The sequence below is a fragment of the Dromiciops gliroides genome, chromosome 1, assembly GCF_019393635.1.
Source record: "Dromiciops gliroides isolate mDroGli1 chromosome 1, mDroGli1.pri, whole genome shotgun sequence".
Lineage (NCBI taxonomy): Eukaryota > Metazoa > Chordata > Mammalia > Microbiotheria > Microbiotheriidae > Dromiciops > Dromiciops gliroides.
The window spans coordinates 512,065,613-512,092,769 of NC_057861.1; the positions used below are offsets into that span (position 1 = coordinate 512,065,613).

The following is a 27,157-nucleotide window of genomic DNA, read 5'->3' on the forward strand; positions in this document are numbered from 1 at the left end:
ATAGATGAATTTCCCTTATTGATTATGTGCGTGTGTGATTTATGGAACAAACCAAGCATTTTCATTATATAATTAAAATATTTTTGCAGATGAAACTGCAAGTCCATTATGTATAACTTACTGTTCCTGTCAAATATATAATAATTATCATGGAAATTTCATTTTTCCCTTTTTTTTCCCTTCCCATGCTCACCCTAGAGATGCCTACCATTAGACACAAATATGTGTATATATACACACATGCACATATGAATACATATGTATACATGTGTATATGCATATATATGCATATGTACATTATGTACATATATTTTGTGTAAAATCATTGCATAGCTAATTCTTTTTGTCATCTCTCTGGATGCAGAAAGCATCTTCCTTCACATGTCCTTTATAGTTGATTTGGGCATTTATATTAGTAAAAATAACTTATTCCCACAAAGTTAGTCTTTTTGTTGTTGTTGTTGTTGTTGTTGTCATCCAAAGATCTTTAATGTAACAAGGACTAGGAGAATTAGTTTTGGTAGCCTCAGCTGGCCTGGTGGCCCCTGGCACACTCTAACTTTTTGGCCCTTGCATCAGACATATGGTTTGGTGTGGCTGTGGGAAGTGCTGGGTGCCTTCCCAAAATGCCTGTACCCCTTGCGACCCTTCTGGAAACCAGACAGCAGAACAGTGCCCTTGCCCTTGGGTGAGCTCATGGTCAACTGGTCAAAGATGAGGGTCTTCCCACCAGCCTTGAGGATGCAATTCCGGGCATTGCTAGTAACAGGAAGAGCACACACCTTCAGCCTGGAGACATCCTTCATGGTTCCAACAACCACAGCTGTCTTGTTTTCCCTGCCAGCCAGCTTCATCTTCCTGATCATTCCAGGACAGCAACAGGTGGGGCTGGATGGTCCAGCTCATGAACAGCCTTTTTGTAATTTAATTTAATTTAATTTTTTTGCCAGTAAGTGAGGGTTAAGTGACTTGCCCAGAGTCTCACAGCTAGTTAAGTGTCAAGTGTCTGCCAGCACATTTGAACTCAGGTCCTCCTGAATCCAGAGCCGGTACTTTATCTGCTTAAACAGCCTTGTTGAAAGTCGAGGTGGTTCTATGGTCCAGGAACCAGTAGAGCTTCACCAATAGCTCCTTGGTCCCATGCTGGCACCGTCCCAAAGACTGGCCCAACCAGGAAAAGGCCAAAAAGTTATTCTTAAAATAATTTAAAATAACTTTATATGGTATAAAATACCTAAGAGTACACCTGCTAAACAGAAGAATTATATAAGCAAAATTTGAAAAATAATTATAGAAATAAAAGTAGATTTAGAGAAATATTAATTGTTCATGAGTAGGAAGGGCCAATATAATAAAATTATTATTATTATTATTATTATTTTTTTGGCAAGGCAATGAGGGTTAAGTGACTTGCCCAGGGTCACACAGCTAGTAAGTGTCAAGTGTCTGACGCCAGATCTGAACTCAGGTCCTCCTGAGCCAGGGCCAGTGCTTTATCCACTGTGCCACCTAGCTGCCCCCATAAAATTATTATTTTACCCAAAATGATCTATATATTCATTGCTACCCCAATTAAGTTATCTCCCCAACTTACCAAATTATAAAAAAATAACAGAACTCATTTGGTATAACAAAATATCAAGAATATCAAAGGAACTAATAAAAATGTGGAGGGAGGAAGTATAGTAGTATTAGATCTTAAACTATGAGGCAGTAATTATAAAACCTATGTGGCACTGGCTAAGAAATAGAAAGATGGATCATTGGAATGGAGTAGAAATATAATTTACAGCAGCCAATAAATATAGTAAATTTGTATGTTGCCAGTATAAAGACTTAAGATTTTAGGATAAGAATTCATTAGTTGGTAAAAATTGTCGGGAAAACTGGAAGCAGTATGGCTGTAATTGGGAATAGATCAATATCTTATAGATCAATATTTACCAAGCTAAGTTCAGAATAGATACATGACTTAGATTTAAAGAGAGATATTACAAGAAAATTTGAAGAACATATAAACTATTATCAGACTTATGGATAGGCAAACCATTTGTGAATAAAAAAGAGACAGAGATCAGTGTGGTATAAAATGGAAAATTTTGATTACACAAAATCAAAAAGTGTTTGTGCAAAGAAAACAAATATAGCCAAGATCAGAATGAAAGTAGAAAACTGGGCAAAGAAAATGTATAGACAGTTTTTGAGATATACAAAGAGCTTTGCAAAATCTATAGTAATATGCATCATTTCCCAATTGATAGATGGTCAAAGAGTATTAACAGGCATTTTTTAGGTAAAAAAAAATCAAAATAATTTATAGTCATGAAAAAATGCTCTAAATCATTATTAGTCAGAGAAATGCAAATTAAAAGACCCTTAAGACAACATTTTACACCTACCAGATTGACTAAAATAATTGAAGGGGAAAATTGCCAATGTTATAGGAGATATGGAAAAATTAGAACACCAATTCAATGTTGGTGGAATTGTGAACCAATCAACCATTTTGGAAAGCAATATGGAATTATGTCTGAAGACTTATTCAACTGTCTACATACTTTGACTCAGCTACTGCTACTAGGTCTATTTCTAGAGATCAGGGGAAAAAGAAATGCAGATGATATAATGGTATTCTAAGAGAACCCTAGTGTATCAACTAAAAAACAAAACAAAACAAAAACAAAGACAAAATCGTTGCAATAATTAACAACTTCAGTAAATTTGAAGGATATAAAATAAACCCACACAAATACTTAGCATTTCTGTATATCACCAATAAGACCCAGTAGCAAGAGATAGAAAAAGGAAATTCCTTTTAAAATAAATGTAGACAATAAAAAATACTTGGAACTCTACCTGCAAAAACAAACCTTGGAGTTTTAGGAACACAATTATAAAACACTTTAACACAAATAAAGTCATTTCTAAATAATTGGAAAGAGTATTGCTGCATAAATATAATAAAAATGACAATTCTATGCTAAATAATTTTACTTATTCAGTGACTACCAATCAAACTACTGAAAAGTATTTTGTAGAGCTAGAACAAATAATAACAAAATTTATTTGGATGAACAAAAGGGGAAGAATATATGGGAATCAATGAAAAATAAATTAAGGGAAAGTAGCATAACAGTACTAGATCTCAAATAGCATTACAATGTGGTAATCATCAAAACTATCTGTAACTGTTGTAGAGGGAAATGTCAGTGGAATTGATTGGGTACCCAATGCAATGTAGATACGTACACAATGTAAATGCCATAATAATCTAGTGTTTGATAAACAAAAAAGATTGAAGATTTGGAAACTCACCTTTTGACAAAAATTGCTTGGAAAAATGAAAATCAGTTTGGCAGAACCTAGACAGACTAACATCTCACATACTATACCAAGGTAAGATAAAATTGGGTAAATGATTTGGATACAAAAGTTAAGAATATGAGCAAGTTAGGGAGCATGGAAATTTTACCTGATTTTTGGATGATGGAAAAATGTATGTCCAAAAACATATTTACTGTATTATGGATATAGAATGGATAATCTTCATTGCACTGAATTAAAAAAACACACAAGATTTTGCAGAAACCAAACTAATGCAGCAAAAAGTAGAAATGTGTATTCATCTGAAAGACATGGTAACCTTTAGCTAACTTGCTAGCAATATTGAGTCCCTGGATTAAAGATAGAAAGACTTTTTATCACTGAAAAAAACCTTGAATAAAATGGGAATAGCCCCTCAGCCCATGCCTTTAGAAAGGCAAGAATTTTTATCACTCCTATGTTGAGGCTGCCAGGGAGGGAGAAGTTTGAACTGTTGACCTAGGGAATATACTGAGTCATTGACAGAAGAGGATGATTCTTGGTTTTAGTTCAGATTGTATAATAGGTTGTATATAGGAGGCATATAACTTTTAGCTTCTTTGATACATATGATCTTGCACCATGATGGGGATTGGTGATTATGTCAGAGGTATACTCACAGGTGCTATGGAACTATGGAGTTCTTGGCTTCTATTCATTATTGATCTTTTAAATCAAGAAATCTAATAACCCTAGTATTATCATTAATATATAGACTTTTTAGAGGATTTACAATTGATTTTAGATAACTTTAATATATGTATGTGTGTATGTGTGTAGGTATGTAAATTAAATGTCTAGCACTACTTATGGTTGGAACTTCTCAGGTCAGAGTTATTTGAATTCTGAAGTCTCAGAATAACCTCTCCTCATTTTCACATAGCTTTGATTTCTTCTTCTGAAAACTGTCTTTTTATATCCTTTGACAATGAGAATTGAAAGAATTTCTAAAACAAACTCCGTACATATGCCATGCCATCCTTTGATTAATTGAAACAGAAATGAGTTCAAGTGATTCGTGTTCACCTTACCCATTTTGTGTTTGTGTAGAATTTTACTTGCATAACAGTATTTCTTCTTGTTCTCTTTCTCCCCAGCATATCTTTTCACCTCCTTATTTTCCTTTTTTCTTTCAAAACCATCACAGCATAATAACACTACTACTAGGCCCCCTATTTTATTTGTCTCCTTCTATGATGCCTGATGACATTTTCTGAAGGGACCCTTGTTTATCCTCCAAAACCCTTTATTAGAATAAAAGTATATGATTCTTATAAATTCCCTTCCAATTTTTCAATTATATTCAACTTTATATTCTATTTCTCTTGGCCATTATGTTTATATTTCATAATTCTGACTCAGCTATTCTTTGAATCAGGAATGTGGAAAAGTCTTTTATTTCAAATAAAGTATATTTTTCCTAAAAATGATTATTATCAGTTGTTCTGGCTATGTTATTCTTGCTTTTATAGAGTCAGCTATGTGGTGCTATATCCAAAGTATAGGACTTGGAATCAGGAAGGCCTGAGTTCAAATTATTCCTCAGACACTTATTAGCTTGTAACCCTGGGCAAGTAAGTTATTGTTCCTGTGCCTCAGTTTCCTCATATTTCCTCAGTTTCCGTAAAATAGAAATAATAATACCGATTTCACTGCGTTGTTGTAATGAGATATAGTGAAATTACTGAGGCCCCTTTTACCCAAGAATTGAATTGTATGTAGTGAGGGGATGGGGGCAAATGGGTGATCTGACCTGTGATTGCTTCCTATTATTATGTTACATTGGCTCTTCTCACATATGTAAAGTATTTATCTTTTTGTTGTTGTTATTTTTTGTCATGTAATTGGGCAGAAGAGATACTTTTTTTTAATTTCCTTTTCATAAATTATGGATTTCCCTTTCTTTTTTCATCTGTGAATATGGTTAATAGGTTTTCCTCTCTTATTTTTCATCCAAAAACCCTCCAAACTAATTCAAAAGTTTAATATGATGTTTTAAATTGTTGTTTTTAGTTTTTAAAATATCTTTTTTGATAGAATTTTCACATTCGGTATAGTTGTTTTTATTTGATTTGTATGCTTTTTAGGGTTTTGTTTTATTTTTTGTTTGTTTTTGTTTTTGTTTTGTTTTGTTTTGTTTTTCAGGGCAATGAAGCTTAAAGTGTCACACAGCTAATATGGGTCAAATGGCTGAGGCTGGATTTGAACTCAGCTCCTCCTGAATCCAGGGCCAGTGCTTTATCCACTGCTCCACCTAGCTGCCCCCTGATTTGTATGTTTTTTAAAGGTGTTTGATAATTTATTGAGCAGTTATTTATCCTTTTTTGTTAATGGAAGCTTTATAGATGATTTTACCTTCCTCAGGACTGCTTTAGCTGCAATCCATTTTTTTTAATGATATAATTTTCTACTGTTTCTGATTTGTTCTCTGACTCAAGAATTCTTTCAGATTTAGTCTCTCATTAAATTTTACATCTTATTTTCAAATGTCCCTCATTAATTATGATTTTGATTTATGGTCCTAAAATGATACATTTGGTATTTCTGATTTTCTGTATTTGATGAATATTTTAAGTTTTAGGAATTGGTCAGTTTTTGTAAAGGCAATATACAAACATAATAAATATGTATACTCCTTTCCATTGACAATAAGTAAATACTTTTACGGAATTAGATACACACAGAGAGAGACAGAGACAGAGAGACAAAAGCAGAGAATAAAATGTGGTAGCAGGTAAGAGAAAACCAAAGAAAAATGAACAGCACATTAAAAGGCAAAATGTTTTACAAAATATATGGAATTTGGGAGCAAAAGTACTGGGTCAGTCAGGTAAAAAACACCCCAAACTCACACATTTATTAAGCATCTATTATGTATTTTTGAACACTAGTTTCTCTTTTATTATCTATGTGACTTTGGATTAGTTGTTTTATTCCTCCCACTCCCTGACTCAGATTAGGCTTCTATGAAATGGCAATACCACCCACCTTACTGGATTGTTTTGAGGAAAGCACTTTGCCAAATCCAAAGCACTATATAAATGTGAGCTATTATTAGGTAAGTCATGAAATTAGTATGTGATTACAAGGTTTTTTTTTTTAAGTATCAAACAATTACAGACAAAAAATTGAATTTATTCTTGAAAAAGGCTAGGAAGCCAATAAATGAAAAATATATGCTAGTGAAAAATAAAAATAATGAAAATTTTACATTGCATGACTTGAATAAAATAAAATATTTTAAAAAGCACATCTACAGATGTCCTCAATATCCCTCATAAGTATGCTAGACATGCAAATCTACATATTATGTTACAAAATATTTGTGAGGAAACATCAATTTTTGTCAAATTGCTTGTATGACATTAGTGTTAAACAGGACATTTAGTTCCTATTAGGTGAATTTAGCTTTCCTTCCATTATAACTATTTGTGAATTCCAGTATTTTTTTTTAATTAACAAAACATTTATTCAGCATCTTCTACATGCAGAACACTTCCAGGGCATTAGAGACATACTAAGGTCAGGCAAAACTCCTTATCTCATGGAGTTGTGTAGGTAACATAGGAGGATAATGTTTTAAATGCCAATTCATTGTACACATTCATATCACTCATTTAGGATATTTTCCCTTCTTGCACCAAGGTCTGTTACTTGCTATATGTTTGACCATAGTCAAAATATTCTCCTATACTGATACCTTAGTGTCTTCTTCTATAAATTGTGGGATCATTTTCCTGAGTTCAAATCTAGCTGCAGACACCTACAGGTTGTGTGACCCCAGACAAGTCACTTAACCCTATTTTTGGCAGTTTCCTCATCTGTAAAATGAACTGAAGGAAATAGCAAACTACTCCAATATCTTTGCAAAGAGAAAGTCAAAATGGGCCATGAGGACTTGGACATAACTGAAAAAAACTGATAAACAGCAATAACAGAACATTCCCCTTTTGGTTTCTCAGTGTCTTCATTTAAAATGTGGGATGAGAGCTAAATGATGTCAATAACACTTTCTAACTTTAAATTCTATTTTAACCATCAGGTGATATTGCTAGTTATTAAAGAGATCCTACTAAAAACCACCACCAACACGTGTACCTGGGAATTTTAATGCCTATCCTTGATGGTTATATGTTCTACCTTGCCAAGAAAAAAAAGGGAAATAGTCAGTGTTAGATATCTTGTGGGAAGACAAGGACATCAGTTAATTATTGATAGAGCTATGAATCAGTAAACCATTTTGGAAAAAAAATAAAGTTTTACAAATAAAGTTACTAACATATGGATTTTACTTGACCCAGAGATTTCACTACTTGGAATTTACCCAAAGGAGGAAATTGACAATAAATAAGTGCCCATATATATAAAAATGTTTATAGCATTCCTTTTTATGGTCATAAAGTACTGAAAATAAATATTTGTCCATTGATTAGAGAATGCCTAAACACACTGTGGTATGTGAACATAAGGGAATATTACCTGCTGTAAGAAATGATAGATATGAAGAAGACTAAGAAACTGATATGAGAATGAAACATGCAGAGATAAGAAAATAATATGTACAATGATTATAGTACAAATTAAAAGAACAATAACAAAAAAAATTAAAAAGTGAACTTTCAAATGAAAATAATAACCATGACCCCAAAGAAAAGGTATCAGAACATAGACACACAAACACACACACTCACATTTGTTAAGGTAGGAAAGTACTAGGATGAGGAAAATTATATGTGTTTTCAGATATTTTTTCAATTGATTGGTTTTACTTATCATATTTCCTCCCTCTTTAATTTCCTTTTCTTTAAAATAGTATTTATTACATGGGATTTCTTATTGAAATGGGAACAAGCAGTCATACTGGGAGAAATGTATTAAATTAAAATAACAATGCAATTTTATTGTAAAATATTTGAAAGGAATGGTAATATTATAGTTACTGACATTAAATCAATTGCATACAAAATAACATAGCTCATAATACAAATAAAAAGCCATATCATACTCTCTTCACAATGAACTTAATAGCTATGACAATGAATGTGCACAACTTATCAGAAGCTGGAATGGAAACACATTAGGGAAGAAAACTCATGTGAGTAGTGAAAACTTAAAATTCTAGACTGAAGGATTTAATGCTATGGATCCATTTGGGAACATCTGCATCACCAAAAAGTGCTTTTATTTAATAATTGATCCTTACCACTCTTCAAGCAGGAAATTACCTTTTCCTCTCTATTTGAACATAGCCTTTAAATTTTTTCCCTTAATTAATCATCAACCTAATAGTTTGTTTATAAAGTATTAACCTTTAATGCAAATAGATATTCTCTATAAGTCATGATGAAGCTGCTTAATCTCCTCATGAGAATTCCAAGGCAGCTACAAGAAGCTGCTCTATTTTTTTTTCCTTTTTGAATCAAAAGTAGAAACATAGTGTAATAAGCCCTTATGAAAAGTTTTGCCTTTCAAAAACTTTATGTGGAAAGACAATTACTGTAACTGAAGCTCCTTGATAATTATTTCAATTCACCAAGACCCACAGTCACTCAACTGAACTCTTTTCAGTTTTTTGCTTCTGTAAGTTCATTAATAGAGCAGTTTTTCAGTCCCTCTGTTTCTTCAATTGCTCTCATATTTCTCTTTCTCTCTTAATGCTTTCCTTTATGATACACTCAGTGGCTCAAACATAAGCCTCCTGACTCACAGTAACATTCTTAATAAAAGGCCATAGATTCCCAAATTTCCACTATTAAACTAATCATCATTTTCAAATGGCACCTCAATTTCCAAATGTTTATGATTTCATATTTCTTTTTCTTAGTTTTAGTTTCTTTATAAAACATTTATATGCAAATTAGAAGAGGAAGACATCGTGCTTAATTTTAAAGTCTCTAATAAAGCAATATCTCTTTGGTGCACTTGAAAATGTATACAATCGTATTTCTCCAGTGTTTAATAAAAATAGCTTTCTTCCCCTCTGTATTACATTAAACTGTCCCCACCCACACAGAAGTTTTCCAGTCTAAACCATAGTTCATTCTTTTGTTCTTACTGTCTAAATCCTACCTGAAAATGTTTTTTTCTACATGTAATTTAGCAACATGTGTTATAAAAATAGTTTTTCTGCCCATTCAATTAGATATTCAAAATACTCATCCCTATCAATGACAATTTCCCATTCACTTTGACAATGAATATGAATTGCTTCCTTTGCTAAGAATCTCCTTCTCTGCCCTTTTCATCTTTAACTGTTTTTTTTTTTTTAATGAAAAGGCCTTTGGTGAGTGTACTATATCCATTACCTAATTCTTATGGTTTCAAAATCAAAGGATAAGGATTTCATCTTCCCAATGTAACTCTCCAATTTTGAGCACATTTCTCAAGGCTTCTGAGAAGTAACTGATTTGCTTCAAAGATTAGAAAAGGAGTCAACGATAAAAAATAATTGTAAGTACTGTGTATCTTGATAACATCATTTTATTGGGAAAGACTCTGGAAGAACATGAGGAAAGAGTAATGAATATTGGTTGGATTGACTAGAGATAAATCATCTCATACCTTCAACTGACAAGTACCTATTTTGTAAATCTTTTGTTAAGTAAGAAGGTCAAATATCTGTATAGGTATAACAATTGAGACATAGACAATAGAGGCACTCAAATCAGCCACATCCAAAGGATTTTTGAGAGAGGAAATCTTTCCAAGGTTTTGTCAGTCTTGATCACAAATTGGATACAAATGATACTGCTACTGCTACATTATTGATTAATCTCACAAGCATATATGATCAAAGAAGCACAGAAGTAGAACTAGAAGTGTTGTCTTAAGACAAGTAAAACCTTTTAGAAAGAAACCAGTGGACAGATGGGAGCAATCTCTCAAAAAATTTGTCACCTGTTTCACATGTGAGTGAGTTTAGGCTTATGTAAATCCAAATAAATATTTTGTCCTTTACTCAGAGATCTCATGACAAAACAAACAAATAGATACATGGATAGATAGATAGATAGATAGATAGATAGATAGATAGATAGATAGATAGATAGATGGATGGATGGATGGATGCAGAGATAGATAAAATTGTCACTAGAAACAAATACATTTAAAACAAGTTTGAGCAACAGGAAAAAGCATTGCCCCTTTCATAACTGCAGTTATTGCCTTTGAAGTTGACTGCTATTGATGAATTCAGACTAAGGAACTCAGTTCTTCTTTAGTCCAATGTGGAAACTTAGTACAATAAGGCCTTATGAAAACTGTTGTCTTTTAGTTTGGACTGATAATAATCCACTTACATATTCTAACCTGTGTCAATTTAAACATCAATTGCCAAAGAGAGATGGCAGCAAAAGTCAGCTATAAAATCAGCATGTTATACTGGCCATGGATTACCAATTTGAACACAGATATCCTGCCCAGAAAGCCACACAATGCTGAAGGTTTGGTGAAAATTAATACAGAATTGAAAACTGTATGTTATGCCTAAGGAGCTAGATGTTACAAGGCAGTATGCCACAACATATTTAAAGCTCCCTGTATTGAGTCAACCTTCTATGTTTCAGTTGCTTGGAAATCATTGGCAAAGAACAAATGATTTATGACAGAATTCACAAAGTTATACAAGCCTACAAAGCAAAGTAATGATGGCAAGGGACTCAAATGCTGATCATGAGAATGTATTTCATTGCTGGGAAAATGACAGAAGTTAGGGCTCTGCAATGGTGTACTTTGTCCAATTGCTACTGATCCTATTCTTGGTTCCAAAAAGAAGTTGTTGCAACCCAGTGCATATCACTAAGTCTTTAATCTGATTTCTTTGTACATATAGCCAAGAAGATATCCTCAAATTAGTATGAAACAGTTCAATATCAACATGAAATCGATCCTCCAGTGGAATACCCTAAGTATACTTGCTTAACTCTGTGCTATGTAACATATTTTAATATTAAAGCAATAACAGTATAGATGAGATGTACATAAAAATTTCAGATGACACTAAGCTAGGAGGGATTGCTAACATACTAGATGGCAGAATCAGGATTCAAAATGAAATTGGCAGGTTAGATCATAGGGCTGAATATTATAAGGTGATATTCATTGATGAGAAATGTAATGTCTTGCATTTGTCTTTTAAAAAATAAACTTCATAATGACATAATGGGGTAGGTATGCTTAGACTGCAGTTGTTCTGAAAAGAACCTAGGAATTGTAGCATATACATGTGATGTAGAAGACAAAATTACTAATGCAATCATGAACTACATTAAGAGAGACATTGCTTCTAAAAATAAATCCCATTGCACGCTGACCTCATAAGACTTCTTCTTCAAGTCAACTCTGGGCATCAGAGTTTAAGGTGGATTCTATCCAGAGAGTGTCTGGAAAGGACCTAATACTATTGTGAATCCATGTCAAATGAGTTTTGGTTGAAGAAATTAGGCAAATTTAGCCTGGAAAATATAAAGCTCAGTGGGAATGTGAGTTTTGTTGTGGATAAGTCATTTCAGTTGTGCCTGTTGCTTAATAACACATTAAAGGTTTTCTTGGTAAAAATACTAGAAGGGTTTGCCATTTCCTTCTCCATCTTGTTCTACAGATGACAAAACTGAGTTCAAAGATGTAAGTTCAAATTGGGATTTAGATGCTTACTAGTTGTGTCACCCTGGGCAAATCACTTAACTTGTTTACTTCAGTTTCCTCATCTGTGAAATGAGTTGCAGAAGGAAATGGTGGGCAGCTAAATGGTGCAGTGGATAAAGCACTGGACCTGGATTCAGGAGGACCTGACTTCAAATCCAGCCTCAGACACTTGACACTAGCTGTGTGACCCTGGGCAAGTCACTTAATCCTCATTGTCCTGCCCTTCCCCCAAAAAGAAGGTAATGGAAAACCATCCAGAAGGATGCCTCCTCTCTATTTTAGATAGCCTACCAGCCCAAACTTTCCCTATTAATTTTTGTCACTAGAGAAATGGACAATAAACACACAAACACACACAGTCTCTTTGTGATCTTTCCTTATCTTTTCACATTTCCCTTTTTCTTTCCTCCTCATTTCAGCCCCCATATGGTTTTGAACCACTTCTGTAATCTCTTACAAAATGGCTTATGGACATACGTCGGGAATCTTGCCTTCAGTAACCATCTGCCACAGGGCCTTGCATGTTACCTGTAGCATAATTATTGATTTGACAGTTGCAGAGACTCTTAGTCCTGGAGCTTTATCTTTTGGGCTATTGTCTGAAGTTCTCCTAAGGTAGAAAGTCCCGTTAAGTTCTGTGGAATGCAAAATGTGCCATGAGAAAGAGGTTCAATATGTACTTTTTTCTTGAGCAAGTAGAGATCACGTAATTGTTCACTTTTCCCTACTTAAACATGTGTTTGAATTGATACAACTGTATTTCTTGCCTTTTTTCCCCATTAAGGATCACTGTTTTATTTAGCCATGACAGCTATTGCAGCATAACCATCTGTTAAATCTTTAACTAAAACACCTCATGATTAAGCAGAAAGTGTTAGTAATTAACAGAAATTCATAACTGAATGTGTGACTTCATGTTTACCTATTTGCATGCTTACTTAAAAACAGTATTTATTTTTCTGCTAGTCTTTAAGAAAGTGATCCTTCTCTGTTATTAAAAGTTTACTCATTTGGAATATGTTTCAAGCAAAGCATTAATTTTTCTTTAAAAATACTAGTCACAGGGGCAGCTAGATGGCGCAGTGGATAAAGCACCGGTCCTGGATTCAGGAGTACCTGAGTTCAAATCCGGCCTCAGACACTTAACACTTACTAGCTGTGTGACTCTGGGCAAGTCACTTAACCCCAATTGCCTCACAAAAAAATAAAATACTAGTCACAGCCAATTCCTTCCACTTCCATTCCTTTTCCACATATGATAAATTCCCCTGACATCATGCTGTTGTTCACCTGATTCTTTCTTTCTGCTATATGAAATAAACTGGGCGAATTCCTTTCATGTAGAATTCATATTGACGCAGCACCATACCTTCTAAAAGATTTCTCATTTTGTCTATCCATTAATTTTTGAATTGAGTGTTTATTTGTTTTTAATTTCTCTAATGATACCCATTTTTAATAATCATATTCATTTCCCAACCTCTTTTAAACACTATTGCTCTCCAGAGCCCCTTTTTGTCTGTTCACTAAAATGATAAAGGTATTACATGCACTTTCAGGCATTTAAGTAACAAGTATCTATGTTTGACAGATTTCTGCTCTCCCAGACACATACTAGTAAGAAATATTTAGTAAATAACCTGAAGCATTGTCACAGGTTGAACAAAACATTAAAGAGAGGGGGAAAATGTTTCTATGAAAGGGAGCTCAGTAAACTGAAACCCATTTCTGAACAACTCTCAATTACTGTGTTACATAAAAGAGACTATAGTTACACACAATCACTAGGTTCAAGTGTCTATGGCATTCCTTCTGCCTCTTGCCTCCCTCCTTCCCCATTTCCTATGTAGAGCATTATCCATCACAGAAATGATTGCTAATTAATAGGACTTAATTATGTTTTTGCTTTATCCTACCTAGCACCTGGATTTTAGCAGATAGTTTATCTTTTTAATTTATTGCCAGATTTTAAAATCTAACTGGAAGTTGTAAGAGCAATATTTTTCAACTACCAAGGTGTCTAGGTTACTCTCCATTGACTATACTAGAGTTTACTCTGTTAGTGTACTTGATGTGTATTTACTTTTCTCACTGATGCTGTTTTTATTTGTAGGAAAGTGTATTCAAATCTCTGTAAGGAAGAAAAGATAGGTATGTTAATACTATTTATTGCCTACCACCATTGAAGCCTTTCATTTTCTTTGAACTAAGTTACTTTTATAGTTTTCTTAAGGTCAGTTGGAGAAATACTATGATATTGGAATGATAGCACAAATAATATTTATAACTACAAATTGAAACTTTAATGAAATAAAAGAATTTTCAGATACTCTCGAAAGCACTTGAGAATGCATTTTTTTTGAGAATGCATTTTTATATTTTTCTTGTCCTTATCTCCAAGAGGTTGTCTTAGAAGGGGAAAGCAGGAGGGATTTTAAAGGGTTTTTGTTTGGTTGATTGGTTTGGCTTGTTTTTTCTTTCTCTAGATTAAGCATGTAGAAGTTGTGGTGCCTTCTTTCATTCAGGCAGACATTTTTTATCTTCCTCTCTTCGGTATTTGACTTTTTTTTTTTTTTTACTTTGTCATTTAGAGGTACCTAGGTGGCAGAGTGGATAGAATATTTGTTCTGGAGCCAGGAAAACCTGAATTCAAATCTAACCTCAGACACTTATTAGCTGTGTGACCCTGGGCAAATCACTCAATGTCTGTTTACCTTAGTTTCCTCATCTATAACATGGTTATAATTGAAAGACCTAAAATAAATAGCACTGGTTCACATCATGCTGGTTGTAAGGATCAAATGAGATATCTGTAAAGTTTTTAGAGCAATGTCTTGCATATATTAGAGACTAGTAAATAAAATATTTAATGTATATTAATATGTGTATCATAATAATATACTAAAATATATTAAATATTAGACATTGATAAATACTCATTCCCTCTTTTTTCCATTCAGTACCTAAGGCTTAAATTGTTGTCCATCTCTCTTTCTAAGATGTACTTGCTGATGGACCAGAGCAATGTGTTTTATCCACAAATTCTTACCATAATCTAGAAAAAAAGGACATTCATCATCTATTAAGTTTTTCTTGTATGGATGAAGAGGGACAATACTAGTAATTATAGCTTTCATCCAACAAATTCTGCAGTCTTCCCAGGTTTGATGTAACCAGTAAAATATCATCTGGAGGAGTTCACCACCACTACAGAAATTCTTATTAATTTAAATCTTTGTCTGGATTTCTGAAACAACTACCCAGTCTCACCAGTGATGTTTCATACATGTGGGTTTTGGTCCAGCCTCCTAAGTTGTTTTGGACTACAAATATTTCTCTGCTACTTCAGAATTCAATTTCAGTCATTACTTTAAAGTTGTTTGGAGGAGAATGATGGGAATGCTCAGCTGAGTGCTTTATTGCATCTTGGCTCTGTCATTGGACGTACTAATAAATTCTTCATAGTATTTCTCTACCTCTTCATTTTATTTTATTTTTTTGTTTTTGTGATGCAATGAGGGTTAAGTGACTTGCCCAAGGCCACACAGGTAGTAAGTGTGAAGTGTCTGAGGATAGATTTGAGCTCAGGGACTCCTGAATCCAGGGCTGATGTTTCATCCACTGTGCCACCTAGCAGCCCCCTCTACCTCTTCATATTTAGCAACCAGTAATGTTTCTTAAATAACCCTTCTTTACTAAATGGTAAAGAAAATGTGTTGTGAGAAATCTTATACTCTCTGCAGTATAAGATAATCAGATATCCCATTAAATAATATTTCTCATCAACTTTGTACATTTAATAAAATATAATCTACCAACTTATCTCTTTACCTTTTCAATCAGACACTGTAACCCATCCTTCCATTTAGTTGCAAGTTTCTTCTATTTTGGGGAATTCTAATCAAGCTTAATTTGATTTGCCTCCTACATAAGTATGTCTACTTGGTCCTACGTGTACATTTCTAAGAACCACATTATTTATAGATGTTCAAAAACTGATTCATAACAACTTACATCCTGTTTTCCATGATTTCTGCTATGACAGAAGAGAGCACCAAAGAACACATAGACTTCCCTCTATTCCTCTTTATTTTTTAATCCCCATGTCTGAAACATTCTCCCTCATTATCTCTACCTTGATCAAAGAACCTCTCTCTCGCTTTAAGATACAGCTGACACCATTTTCTGAATCTTTCCTAATACCCCCAAACTGCTATTGTTTTCTCTTTCATGGTACCTTGTTTCTCTCTATTTGTGTGTATATATTTTATAGGCACTTGTTATATTCTGTATTAGAATGTAAGCTCCAATGTCATTAGAGTATGTGGTCCAAAACATTCCTAAATATGGCTTGAACCATATTAAAATGTAATTGGTAAATATTTAACAAAATAAATAAAAATAAAATAAAACATAGATAATTTTAGCATGTGATTTTCCAAGTTAATATTCAATACACAGTGATCTGTATGTGTAATTAAATTTCCATCATTTATATTTCAGTTTAACACCACTTCACAATGTTCAGAACTATACTCCCATAGATCTACAAAGAGTCTTTTCTTAGTGTATTTTTTTTTTTAGTCCAGCTTGGTCATTATAATGTCTCAACATTTCAGCCAGGATAATACCTAGGATAGGAACCTGGGTGCCTGAGAGGATGATTGTACCTCCAACAGTAATAGGGTAGATGAGAAGAGGGGAAATTTAAGGGGAAGAATAATGCATTCAGTTTTGTACATGTTGAATTTAAGATATTTACAAAACATCAAGTTCAAGATATCCCTTAGACAACTGGATTTGTGAGACTGGAATTAAGGAGAATGTTAAGGCTAGAAAGAAATAAGAGGCTGCATAGAGGTAATCATGTAAGAGATAGGAACTGATTTTCAAAAGAAACTTAGTGAGTTGATAGATTGACTACACACAGATTCAAGTCAATGTTTTCCATTCTTTACTCCCTACACTTTGTTTTCCTCTCTATGCTGTTGCATCATTTAAAGACCATGATTGTGACACTCTTCTTCCTCCTCTTCACCTCTTGCACTCCTTGGTTTCCTTTATGACTCACCTTCTGCATGATGCCCTCACAATCCTCAACCCAAACTTCTATGGTCTTTCCCAGCAAGGTTACCTTGTATTTTTTTTGTAAGTAAAAATAAATTGGGGGCAGCTATGTGGCGCAGTGGACAGAGTACCGGCCCTGGATTCAGGAGGACCCGAGTTCAAATCCGGCCTCAGACACTTAACACTTACTAGCTGTGTGACCCTGGGCTAGTCACTTAACCCTAATTGCCTCACCAAAAAAAACCTAATAATAAATAAATTCGTACAGAGCTATGGATATTTAAGGTACCTTCTACCATTATCAGCTTTAGACTCACATTGGAAGAGTTTTCAGGACTGGCAATTCCTCTTTTTTGTTCAGTATTTTATTATTTTCTACTTAACATATGAGGAGAGTTTTCAACATTTGTTTTCATAGGATTGTTAGTTCCAATTTTTTCTTCCACCCTCCCTTCCCTCCCTCCTCCACAAGACAGAAAGCAATATAATATAGGTTATATATGTGCAATAATATTAAACATATTTCTGCATCAGTCACATTGTGAAAGAAGAGTCAGAGCACAAGGGAAAAACATCAAAAAAGAAGGAAAAAAACAGCCCCAAAGTAGAAACAGTATGAATCAATCTGCATTTATAAACCACATTTTTTTTCTGGATGTTTATAACATTATAACATTTCTATTACAAAGTTCTTTGAAATTATTTTGGATCATTGCATTGCTAAAAAGAGAAGTCGATCACCATTGTTCATCACAAAATGTTGCTGTTATTGTATACAATGTTCTCCTGATTCTGCTCTTCTCAGTCAGCATAAGTTCTTGTAAGTCCTTCCAGGTTTCTCTGAACTTCTCCTGATCATCATTACTTTTCACATTGATTTTATAAAACTTTGTGCTCTAACTTTTCTTCTTCCCTACTTCCTCATCCTTCCCTATGTAATCCAGCAATTCAATATAAGTCATGCATGTACAGTTATTCAAAACATCTCATTAGTCAGGTTGTGAAAGAAAATAGACTAAATACCTTTAGAAAGAGGAGCTAACAGGGGGCAACTAGGTAGTGCAGTGGATAGAGCATCAGCCCTGGATTCAGCAGGATCTGAGTTCAAATCTGGCCTCAGACACTTAACACTTACTAGCTGTGTGACCCTGGGCAAGTCACTTAACCCTCATTGCCTCACCAAAAAAAAAAAAGAAAGAAAGAAAGAAAGATAGAAAGAAAGAAAGGAAGAAGAGCTAACAAAGAAAAGCATACTTCAATCTGTATTCAGATACCATCAGTTCTATCTCTGTTGACGGTTTGCATTTTTCATACATCCTTCTGATAGTATCCTGCTCATCATTTCTTTCACAGTTACTATTGTTAAATGTATTACCCTCCATCTTATCCCCTCCCCTTGATATCTACTCTATTTTCTATCTTCCTTCACCCTATACCTCCTTGAAAGTGTTTTGCTTTTTACTGACCCCTCCCCCAATTTGCCATTCCTTCCATTGCCTCTACCCCCCTTCCCTTATCCCCTTCATCTTCCACTTTCCCATAGGGCAAGACATATTGCTCTACCCTCTTGAGTGTGTATATTCCCTCTTTGAGCCAATTCTGATGAAAGTAAGGCTCACTCACTCCTCTGCTCCTTGCCCATCTTCCCCAGTACTCTATAAGCCTTTTCTTATTTCTTTTATGTAAGCTACTTTTCCCCATTCCACCTCTCCCTTTCTTTTTCTTCCAGTGCATTCCTCTTACCCCTTAACTTTATTTTGAATATATCATCATGGGTCAGCTAGGTGACAGAGTGGACAAAGCACCAGCCCTGAACCCAGGAGGCCCTGAGCCCACATCCGGCTCCAGACATAAGCCACCCCACCCTCCCTGCCCCCCCCCAAAACAAGGTAAACAAAAAATAAATGATTTACAGATATCATCACTTCATATTCAATTCATACCTCTGCCCTCTGTCTAACTATATTCCTTTCAGCTGCTGGAATACTGAGAAAGATCTTATGAGTTAGAAGTATTATCTTCCCATGTAGGAATGTAAACAGTTTAATATTTTAATATCTCTCATGATTGTTTTTCCTGTTTACCTTTTTATACTTCTCTAGGGACTTGTATTTGAAAGTCAAATTTTCTATTCAGTTCAGGTCCTTTCATCACAAATGCCCAAAAGTCCTCTTTTTTCCCCTGAAAGATTATACAGAGTTTTGCTGGGTAGGTGATTTTGGTCTGTAGTCCAAGTTACTTTGCCCTCTGGAGTATCATATTCCATGCCCTCTGGTCCTTTAATGTTGATGGTGCTAGATCTTGTTTTATCCATAGTATTTCAATTACTTTTTTTCTATCTTCTTGCAATATTTTCTCCTTGACCTGGGAGCTCTGGAATTTGGCTATAATATTCCTGGAAGTTTTCATTTTGGGATCTCTATCAGGAGATGATTCGTGGATTGTTTCATTTTCTATTTTGCCTTCTGCTTCTAGAATATCAGGGAAATATTCCCTGATTATTTCTCAGAAGATAATGTCTAGACTCTTTTTGTGATGATGGCTTTCAGGTAGTCCAATGATTTTCAAATTATCTCTCCTAGATCTATTTTCCAGGTCAGCTGTTTTTCCAAGGAGATATTTCATATCACCACCTATTTTTTTTATTCAATTGGATTTTCTTTACTGTGTCTTGGTTTCTCATAATGTCACTAGCTTCCATTTGTTCAATCCTAATTCTTAGGCAATTATTTTCTTCAGAGAGCTTTTGTATCTTCTTTTCCATTTTGCTTTTCCAGCTGTTAACTTTTTTTCTCATGACTCTTCTGCATTGCTCTCATTTCTCTTTCCATTCTTTCCTCTGTTTCTCTAAATATTCCTTCTATCTCTCTTACTTTCTCTTCAAAGTCCCTTTTGAGCACTTCCATGGTCTGAGACCAATTCATACTTTTTTAGAAGCTTTGGATGTTGGAGCTTTGACTTTTTTATTATCTTCTTTTGAGGGTGTATTCTGGTCTACCCCTCCCCAAAAGAAGCTGTCTTTGTCCACTGTCTTTTTTGCCTACTCATTTCAGCCAGGAAACAGGTGTCTGATTGAAATCTGATTCTCTATGGTCAGAAGCTTGACACGCTTATGCTCCTCCCCCACTGAACCGCCACCATTTGATTTGGTCCACTGGTTCAGAACCAGGGTGCTTTTCCACAACTCCAGAAGAGACTGAAGCCACTTAATGCCAGCCAATCACTAAACCCCCTCAATGGGTCATGAGCCAAGCCTCAGAAGAAGCTGGTGCTGAAGACTCCAAGATGATGGAAGCACTGTCTGTTCCTGGCTGGGTCTGGGCTGTGGGCTGAGTTCCTCTCTCAGTATGATCAGCAGGTCCCAATTGCCCCCTTTGGCTGGAAAATATTCTCACTTTGTTCTTATGTGCATTAGGCTGCTCTGTTTTCGTTTTTGTTTTTAATGGCATTATTTGGAAGTGAGTGGACTGGTTTATCTGGAGCTTGCAGGAGTCACAGCCTCTCCTCTGACATCTTGGTTCCACCCTCTGGCAACTCTTCTTTTCTAAAGAGAGGATTAAGTTCTTTATTCATCACCTCTGGCTTTTTATGCCCCCATAAGAGAATATAATTACTTAATGTTTAACTTTTATCACATCTTCTCAAAATAAAGTATTGAACCCATTCATCAATGTACAATGGAGATTCTGAATATGACAGTTAAAAAATCTCTTGTGTTCATTGAGAAAGACATAAATCATATAATAATCTACAACACATTATTCTCCTTTGGGGATTAATACTTAAAACTTAAAAACATAACCTTATTGTGACTATGGAAAGGGAATTTCAACTTTGCCTCAGTTCTTGACTAAACAAACTCCCTCAAGGGGTGAACTTCAAACCTACCCTAGTTATATGTACATATCTACATATTTGCAAATCCTCATTTAGATTGTAATCTTTTTGAGGGTACAGACTGATATTATGTCATTTTATTACTAGCACCAAAAGCATGCCTGACACATACTAGGCACTAATGATTTTTTACTGTTTGAGTCCTCTTTTTTCTCATCTGTAGTGGAAATAGTCATATATTTAGAGGCAGAGGACACACAGTGGAATCCTGCCTTTGCTGTGTAATGCATGTGTAGCCTTAGTCAAGTCACATTGCCTCTATATAATTCATTTTTTATTCTCTACAGAATGATGTGCTTAGACTAGATTATCTTAAAGATATCTTCCATCGCTGTGATTTTATGAGTATATGCCCTACTACTAACACTGGTCATGACCATGTCCCCACAGACATTTTCTTGTTCTTTGATATATGCTATATGTGTAAGGAGCACTTATAGCAGTTCTTTTTTAACTGGTGACAAAAACTTAAAAGAAAAGAGATATCTATTAATTGAAGAATTTTATGTATGATAGTATATGGGAATGTGATGGAATACCATTTTGATGTAAGAAATAAGAAAGTAGTTGATTTTGAAGAGACTTGGAAAGATTTGTATGAACTGAGGTAGAGTAAGTGGACAGAAACCAAAGGAAAATATATTATAAAATCAATATTATAAAAATGCACAGTTCTGAAAATTTTTAGAAACTAATGAAGAATGAAATGAATAGAACCAGAACAATTAATATAATAAGAAAAATAATATAAAAGCAAGCAACTTTAAAAGCTGTAAGTACTCTAAAAAACACAAAGACTATCTGTGATTTTAGATTACTAAGGAAAAAATATATTATACAACTCTTGAAAGGGTCATTAAATATATTTTTATCAGCCAAAGGGGGATTAATTTTGCTCATCAATGAGTATTTGTTACAAAGAATTGATTTCTAATTTTCTTTATTTTTTAATGGGAGTAAGAGTAAGAGGGAGAAAAATAGTGGGTTTTTGTTAAGTAAAAAGGTCTTTAAAATATAGAGGTGAGGAGATGTAGAATTTTGCATAGAGAAGGTCACTGCTTGGTTGCTTTTTCTTAATTGCTTTAGTTTATTATAAAGGAACTCTTATGAAGTGGGCTTAACATGTCTGTAATTTAATAAAACATGTCAATAAAACTTTTTTTTAAAAGAAAGGTTATCTGGCCAAGTCTCAAATTAGAAGTTACACATCTTCAAACCTATACTCTCCAGCTTTACTCTGTGCCCACAAAAGAAAGGCATTGTTAAGAAGGATTTTCTCCTCTTACTTCAATTTACATGTCTCTTACTTTGAAGACCAGAGCTAAAGGTCAGGGATGCTTTTTATGGCTCTTATTTTTTTGTACTTTTACTATATAATAAATGAAACTCCATTTTTTTCTTTAGTTTTTGCCCAATTGTTCAATTGGGTTAAAAGTGCCCTTGGATTATAACAAATAGATTGTAGAGTCAAAATTGCTTTTATGGGTAATATCTATGGTTAATAGCTCATTTGGGAAATCCACATTTTCTAAGGCAGTTGTACAAATAATATGATTTGTTTAGATGATTTTTCTTATGAAAATGTAAATTTGAAAAATGCCTTTTGCATCCATAATTGCTAAAAGATCCCCAGCGTTATAAGTGAATTCTAAAGCTAGAATTTGATAAACATAATAAAGCTAGTGCTTACTTATTATTTTTTTTATTCTTAAGTAGCCTCAGTGAGTTCACATTCAGTGAAATAATTTTCCAACCAGTCTAGTAATATCAGTAGGGAAGGTGGGAACTTTGCTTACTTAAATGATGCATTATGATCTATAAAATATCTTTCAGACTTTCTGAAGATTTTTCCATTGGGAAAAAATAGTAAAAAGAGAGCGACATAATTCTTTTCTATTTTATAATAATTTTCTATCTGAGAAGTTCCATGATATAGGTTGGTGAACTTGGCATCATGAAAATTTAGATTCAACTCCACTTGATAATCTTGAGGAGCACAAAACTTCTTCCCTCCCTCCCTGCTTTGGGATGATGCTAATTGTTAGGAATTTATGTAAACATTGATCCTAAATCTATTTCTCCACAAAAATATAATAGATTTAACATCAATAATTCAACTAAATAACCATTTAAGTGCCTACAAAATTCATTGAACTGTTCCAGGCATTGGAGATACAAAGATAAAAAATGAAACAGTCTTTGTCCTGTAAAGAAGCTTAAGGAGGCATAATATGTTTATAGATGAATAAAAACTTAGCAGTGCAAAGTAATTTAAAGGGGAGAAGAGTATGTTAACAATTATAAAGATTGGAAAACATTGAAATTCACTTGAAATGTATTTTGAAAGAAATTAAAGGTCATAAGGCCTTACAAAATATGATATGTATCTTTCATTAAAACAAGATTGCTCACCACTCCATTCTTTGGAGAATTAATTTTGAGTGGACTCAGATTTGGGATCAATAAAGAATGAATACTTTCTTTAACTCAGATCAATTACAACATTATCTATCAAGGATACAGGATGAAGACTAAGATCTCAGAGCAGTTGTGTTCAGACAATGTAGAAGCAGACAGGGTAGGCATCCTTGCTTCTCTCCCTCATACAAACTTGTTTGCCTCCCAAAAGATTCATACTTTAATTGTTATTTGCTACATCAACTCACAGACACAGCTGGTGTATCTCAGTGGATAGAACACTGGTCTTAGAAATGGGTATTCTTGAATGCAAATCTAGTCTCAGACACTTTTTAGTTGTATGACTTCAGACAAGTCACTTATACTCAGATTACCTGAAAAAATGGATCTACTAGATCCACTGTAGAAGGAAATGGCAAACCACTCCAGCATCCTTACCAAAAAAATCCCAAAAGATGTTATTAATGATCAGACATGATTGAAAAGACTGAACAATATCAACCCAGAGAGTTTCTAGATCAGTTTTCAAAACAACATCTCTGTGACTTGAGGCTATGTGACAGAAATTGCCTTCCTTTTTTGTGTATCCCTACCTGAATCCCTATTTTTTCTCCTAACATTTAGTTAAATTGTAGCTAGTCTCACCATCCTTTGGGCATGTTCTCATTATAGTTATTGGAAGAGAAATTGGGACTTAGAGGGGGTTATCATAACCTAGCCAATGTCAATTTTACCAGGTAGCCTAGGGTTAAATGATATAAAACAATCCTACATCTTTGTAACAAAACATTCAAGGTCTAGCAGGCAATTTGGCTTCAGAGCTATTCCTCTCCCTTCTCCTAAAACAAATAACAAACAAAATAAAACCTATTTTCCAAAGTTTAAAAACCTTTATCAATAATTATCAGCAAAGAATGAGTAGAGGATGACATTACCTGAACATCCTATGAACAGAAGGACTTCTCATCTGAAATAATGAGAATTTTGTATAATGGAACAAATTGAACATCTCTAGTGGAGTCATTCCCCAATTGATAAAGGACAATAAACAAGCAGTTTTCAGATGAAGAAATTAAGGGATTTGTAGTCTTATAGAATGCTTTAAATTGCTATTGATTAGATGATGAAAATTAAAACAAATCTGAGCTACCTCTGATTACCTATCATATTGATTGCTATGACAGAATAGGAAAATGCTAGATGTTCAAGGGAATGTGGGAATCATTTAAGGATTTATTTTCTTCAGTTAATTTTTGTACATCTTTCTTCCATTTTTGGGTGGTTCTTATGTAGTCATGTAATCATGACTGCTCTTTCATTATTTCACAATTTTTCTTCTGCTTCTCTTGTTGATTTTTCACATGTTCTTAGAGGAATTCTTTTTAGGTCTATGACCAATTCATTTTTTTTTCTTTGAGGCTTTGGGTATAGATATTTAATAGTGTTGTTCCCTTCTGAATTTATGTTTTGATCTTTCTTGTCACTATAGGTAACTTTCTATGGCCAGTTACTTCTTTTAGGTATTTCTCCAACTTATTTAATGACTTTTAAATTTAAATAAAAATTGGGCTCTGATCCTGGCATTGAGGGGGCATTCTTCCAAGCTTCTTGTATAGGGGATTCAGGGTCTTTGGAGCACATTGTCTGCCTGCTGGCCTGTTGGGAAGGTCTATAGGTCCTTGCTACTGGCCTGTACTAGTAGTCTCCCCACTTCCCTGCACCACAGCTACAGGGCCTTGCTATTGGCATTTGAGGCTCAGGGGCTCCTTTTTGGCTTGTTGGGACATAGCTTTCTGCTAGTTTGCCTGGACACTGTCTATGCTGGACTGCTCTCTTCCTTTACCCCAGTGAGGCACGCATTTCCTTTAGATGTTTAAGTTGTCTTAGGCTGAGGATTTGTTTTGTCCTGTCCTTTTGTGGGTTCTGTTGCTCTAGAATTCATTTTGAGGTATTATTTTATAAATGTATAGAGGTGAATTTGGGAGAATTCAAGTGAGTTCCTGTGATTCTATTGTCTTGTCTCCACTCTCTTCCTTAATCAAAATATTATCTAAAGTAGCTTTCTGATCATCCCCTCCAAATCTTAACAAGTTTTTTTTATTAAAGATACATTCAATATTCTATAAAATAAATATATTTGATTTAATTTTTATTAAATAAATGCAAAGAAAGATTATTTTTATTAAAATTTATTCATTAGGCACATAATCAACCACACGGATTTGAAATTATCTTAGGAATAAACTCTTAATACTCACTAAAACACATACTGACAAAATAGAAAAATCTTAAATTTGATTCACAGTATTTTTGATTAGGGTAAAGGAAAAAAAATATATATATACATAGACACACAAATATATATATATATATCCTACACATGTATTTGTGTATATAGAAATACAGGATAAAATAACCTCCAATTTTTTTCCCAAGATTCCTCTTTCATTACTCCCACAATTAAAATTTTCTACAAAGGACTGAACCTCAAATGTAAAATACCAGTATAATCCATGCTAAATACGTCCTTGTTAAATGTGTTTATGCATCAAATGGATTTACAGCTATAATATCATGAGCTTCAATGTCAATTCATGGTGGAATATTAATGAGGTGTGTAAAGATGCAAAGCTTTTGTACATAATGAAATCAGGAATAAAATGAAACTGACAGAATAAGCCAAGGAAAGGAAATGTGCTTTAAAGACAATAAATATTTATCAAAAAAATCATGAAAGCCAAAGTAATTGAAAGTTGAGGTTGGAAGCTGCATAATATCCTTAACTCTCAAAATATGGGGTGGGGGAAATAATTGCTACTGTGAAGACCCAGGAAAAAGTTAATCTATAGAGATGGATAAATCGTTGTCATGTAATTATTTGATTTAAAAATACTACTCAATCTGAAACCTGGCATTAAATGGGACTAGATTGTTTTTCCTCTAGTTTCCCTATTTTGTTTATAAGAAAACAGACACCTTGATGACTTAAATGATTTTTATAAGACTACGCCTGGAAAGATCATGACTAGAACCTGGAAGTTCTGATTATTAGTCCAGTGCTTTTTTTTTTTCCAAAACAACTTATATAATTAACACAATACTAAATTATAGTACATGTTGGATAATTTATCAGGGTGGGATTGGCAGTTTGTTTATACTTTACCTCCTTAAAATAACTTTTAAAAAATTTCAGTGAAATCTTTGCTCTCCTAAGTGAAAATTTTCTTCATTTATGCAGATCATCATTTTATATATGATATTCTATTCTAGAGAGTTGCCAAGTGACTTGTTCATGGTCACATAGAACATATCAGAAGTAGAACATGATTCAACTTATAAAATGAGTCTAAGGCTGGTCCTTTAAACATTGTAAAACACTAATTCTTTAAGGTATCTTTCTATCTGTCTAATTTTCTTATCTAATCAATGTAAATTCTAGATGAAGTGGAACTAAATACTATTTGTCAAGAACTTTTATTACATGGAAGAAAAATTTGTAGTACACAAGAAAGGACACTAGTTGCCTTATATCTACAACTGTTGGTGATGTTTTCTTCCCTTAGCTCATCTTTGCTTAATAATCTCTTCTCTTGGGCTAACATGGCTCTTTTCTAATTCTCCACCCTGTTTTATCACTCCTTCTCAGTCTTCTTTGCTTTATATTTTTTCACATTCCTTTATTTAACCATGTGTTTACTTTAAGTCCTTATCTCCTAGGTCATTTTCTTGTCTCATTCTCTACTTTCTCTTGAAGTAGTGTATACAATTT

At 33.9% G+C, this 27,157-nt stretch overlaps 1 protein-coding gene across 1 annotated transcript in view; it reads right to left on the minus strand.

Annotated features, from left to right (window-relative positions):
- Positions 1 to 575: 575 nt before the first annotated feature.
- LOC122750982 overlaps positions 576 to 27,157 on the minus strand; it is a 35,395-nt gene continuing 8,813 nt past the window's right edge. The window contains 4 exon segments of the mRNA XM_043997877.1: positions 576 to 869; positions 871 to 923; positions 1,068 to 1,194; positions 12,484 to 12,641. Coding sequence (XP_043853812.1) covers positions 576 to 869; positions 871 to 923; positions 1,068 to 1,194; positions 12,484 to 12,641 — 632 coding nt within the window.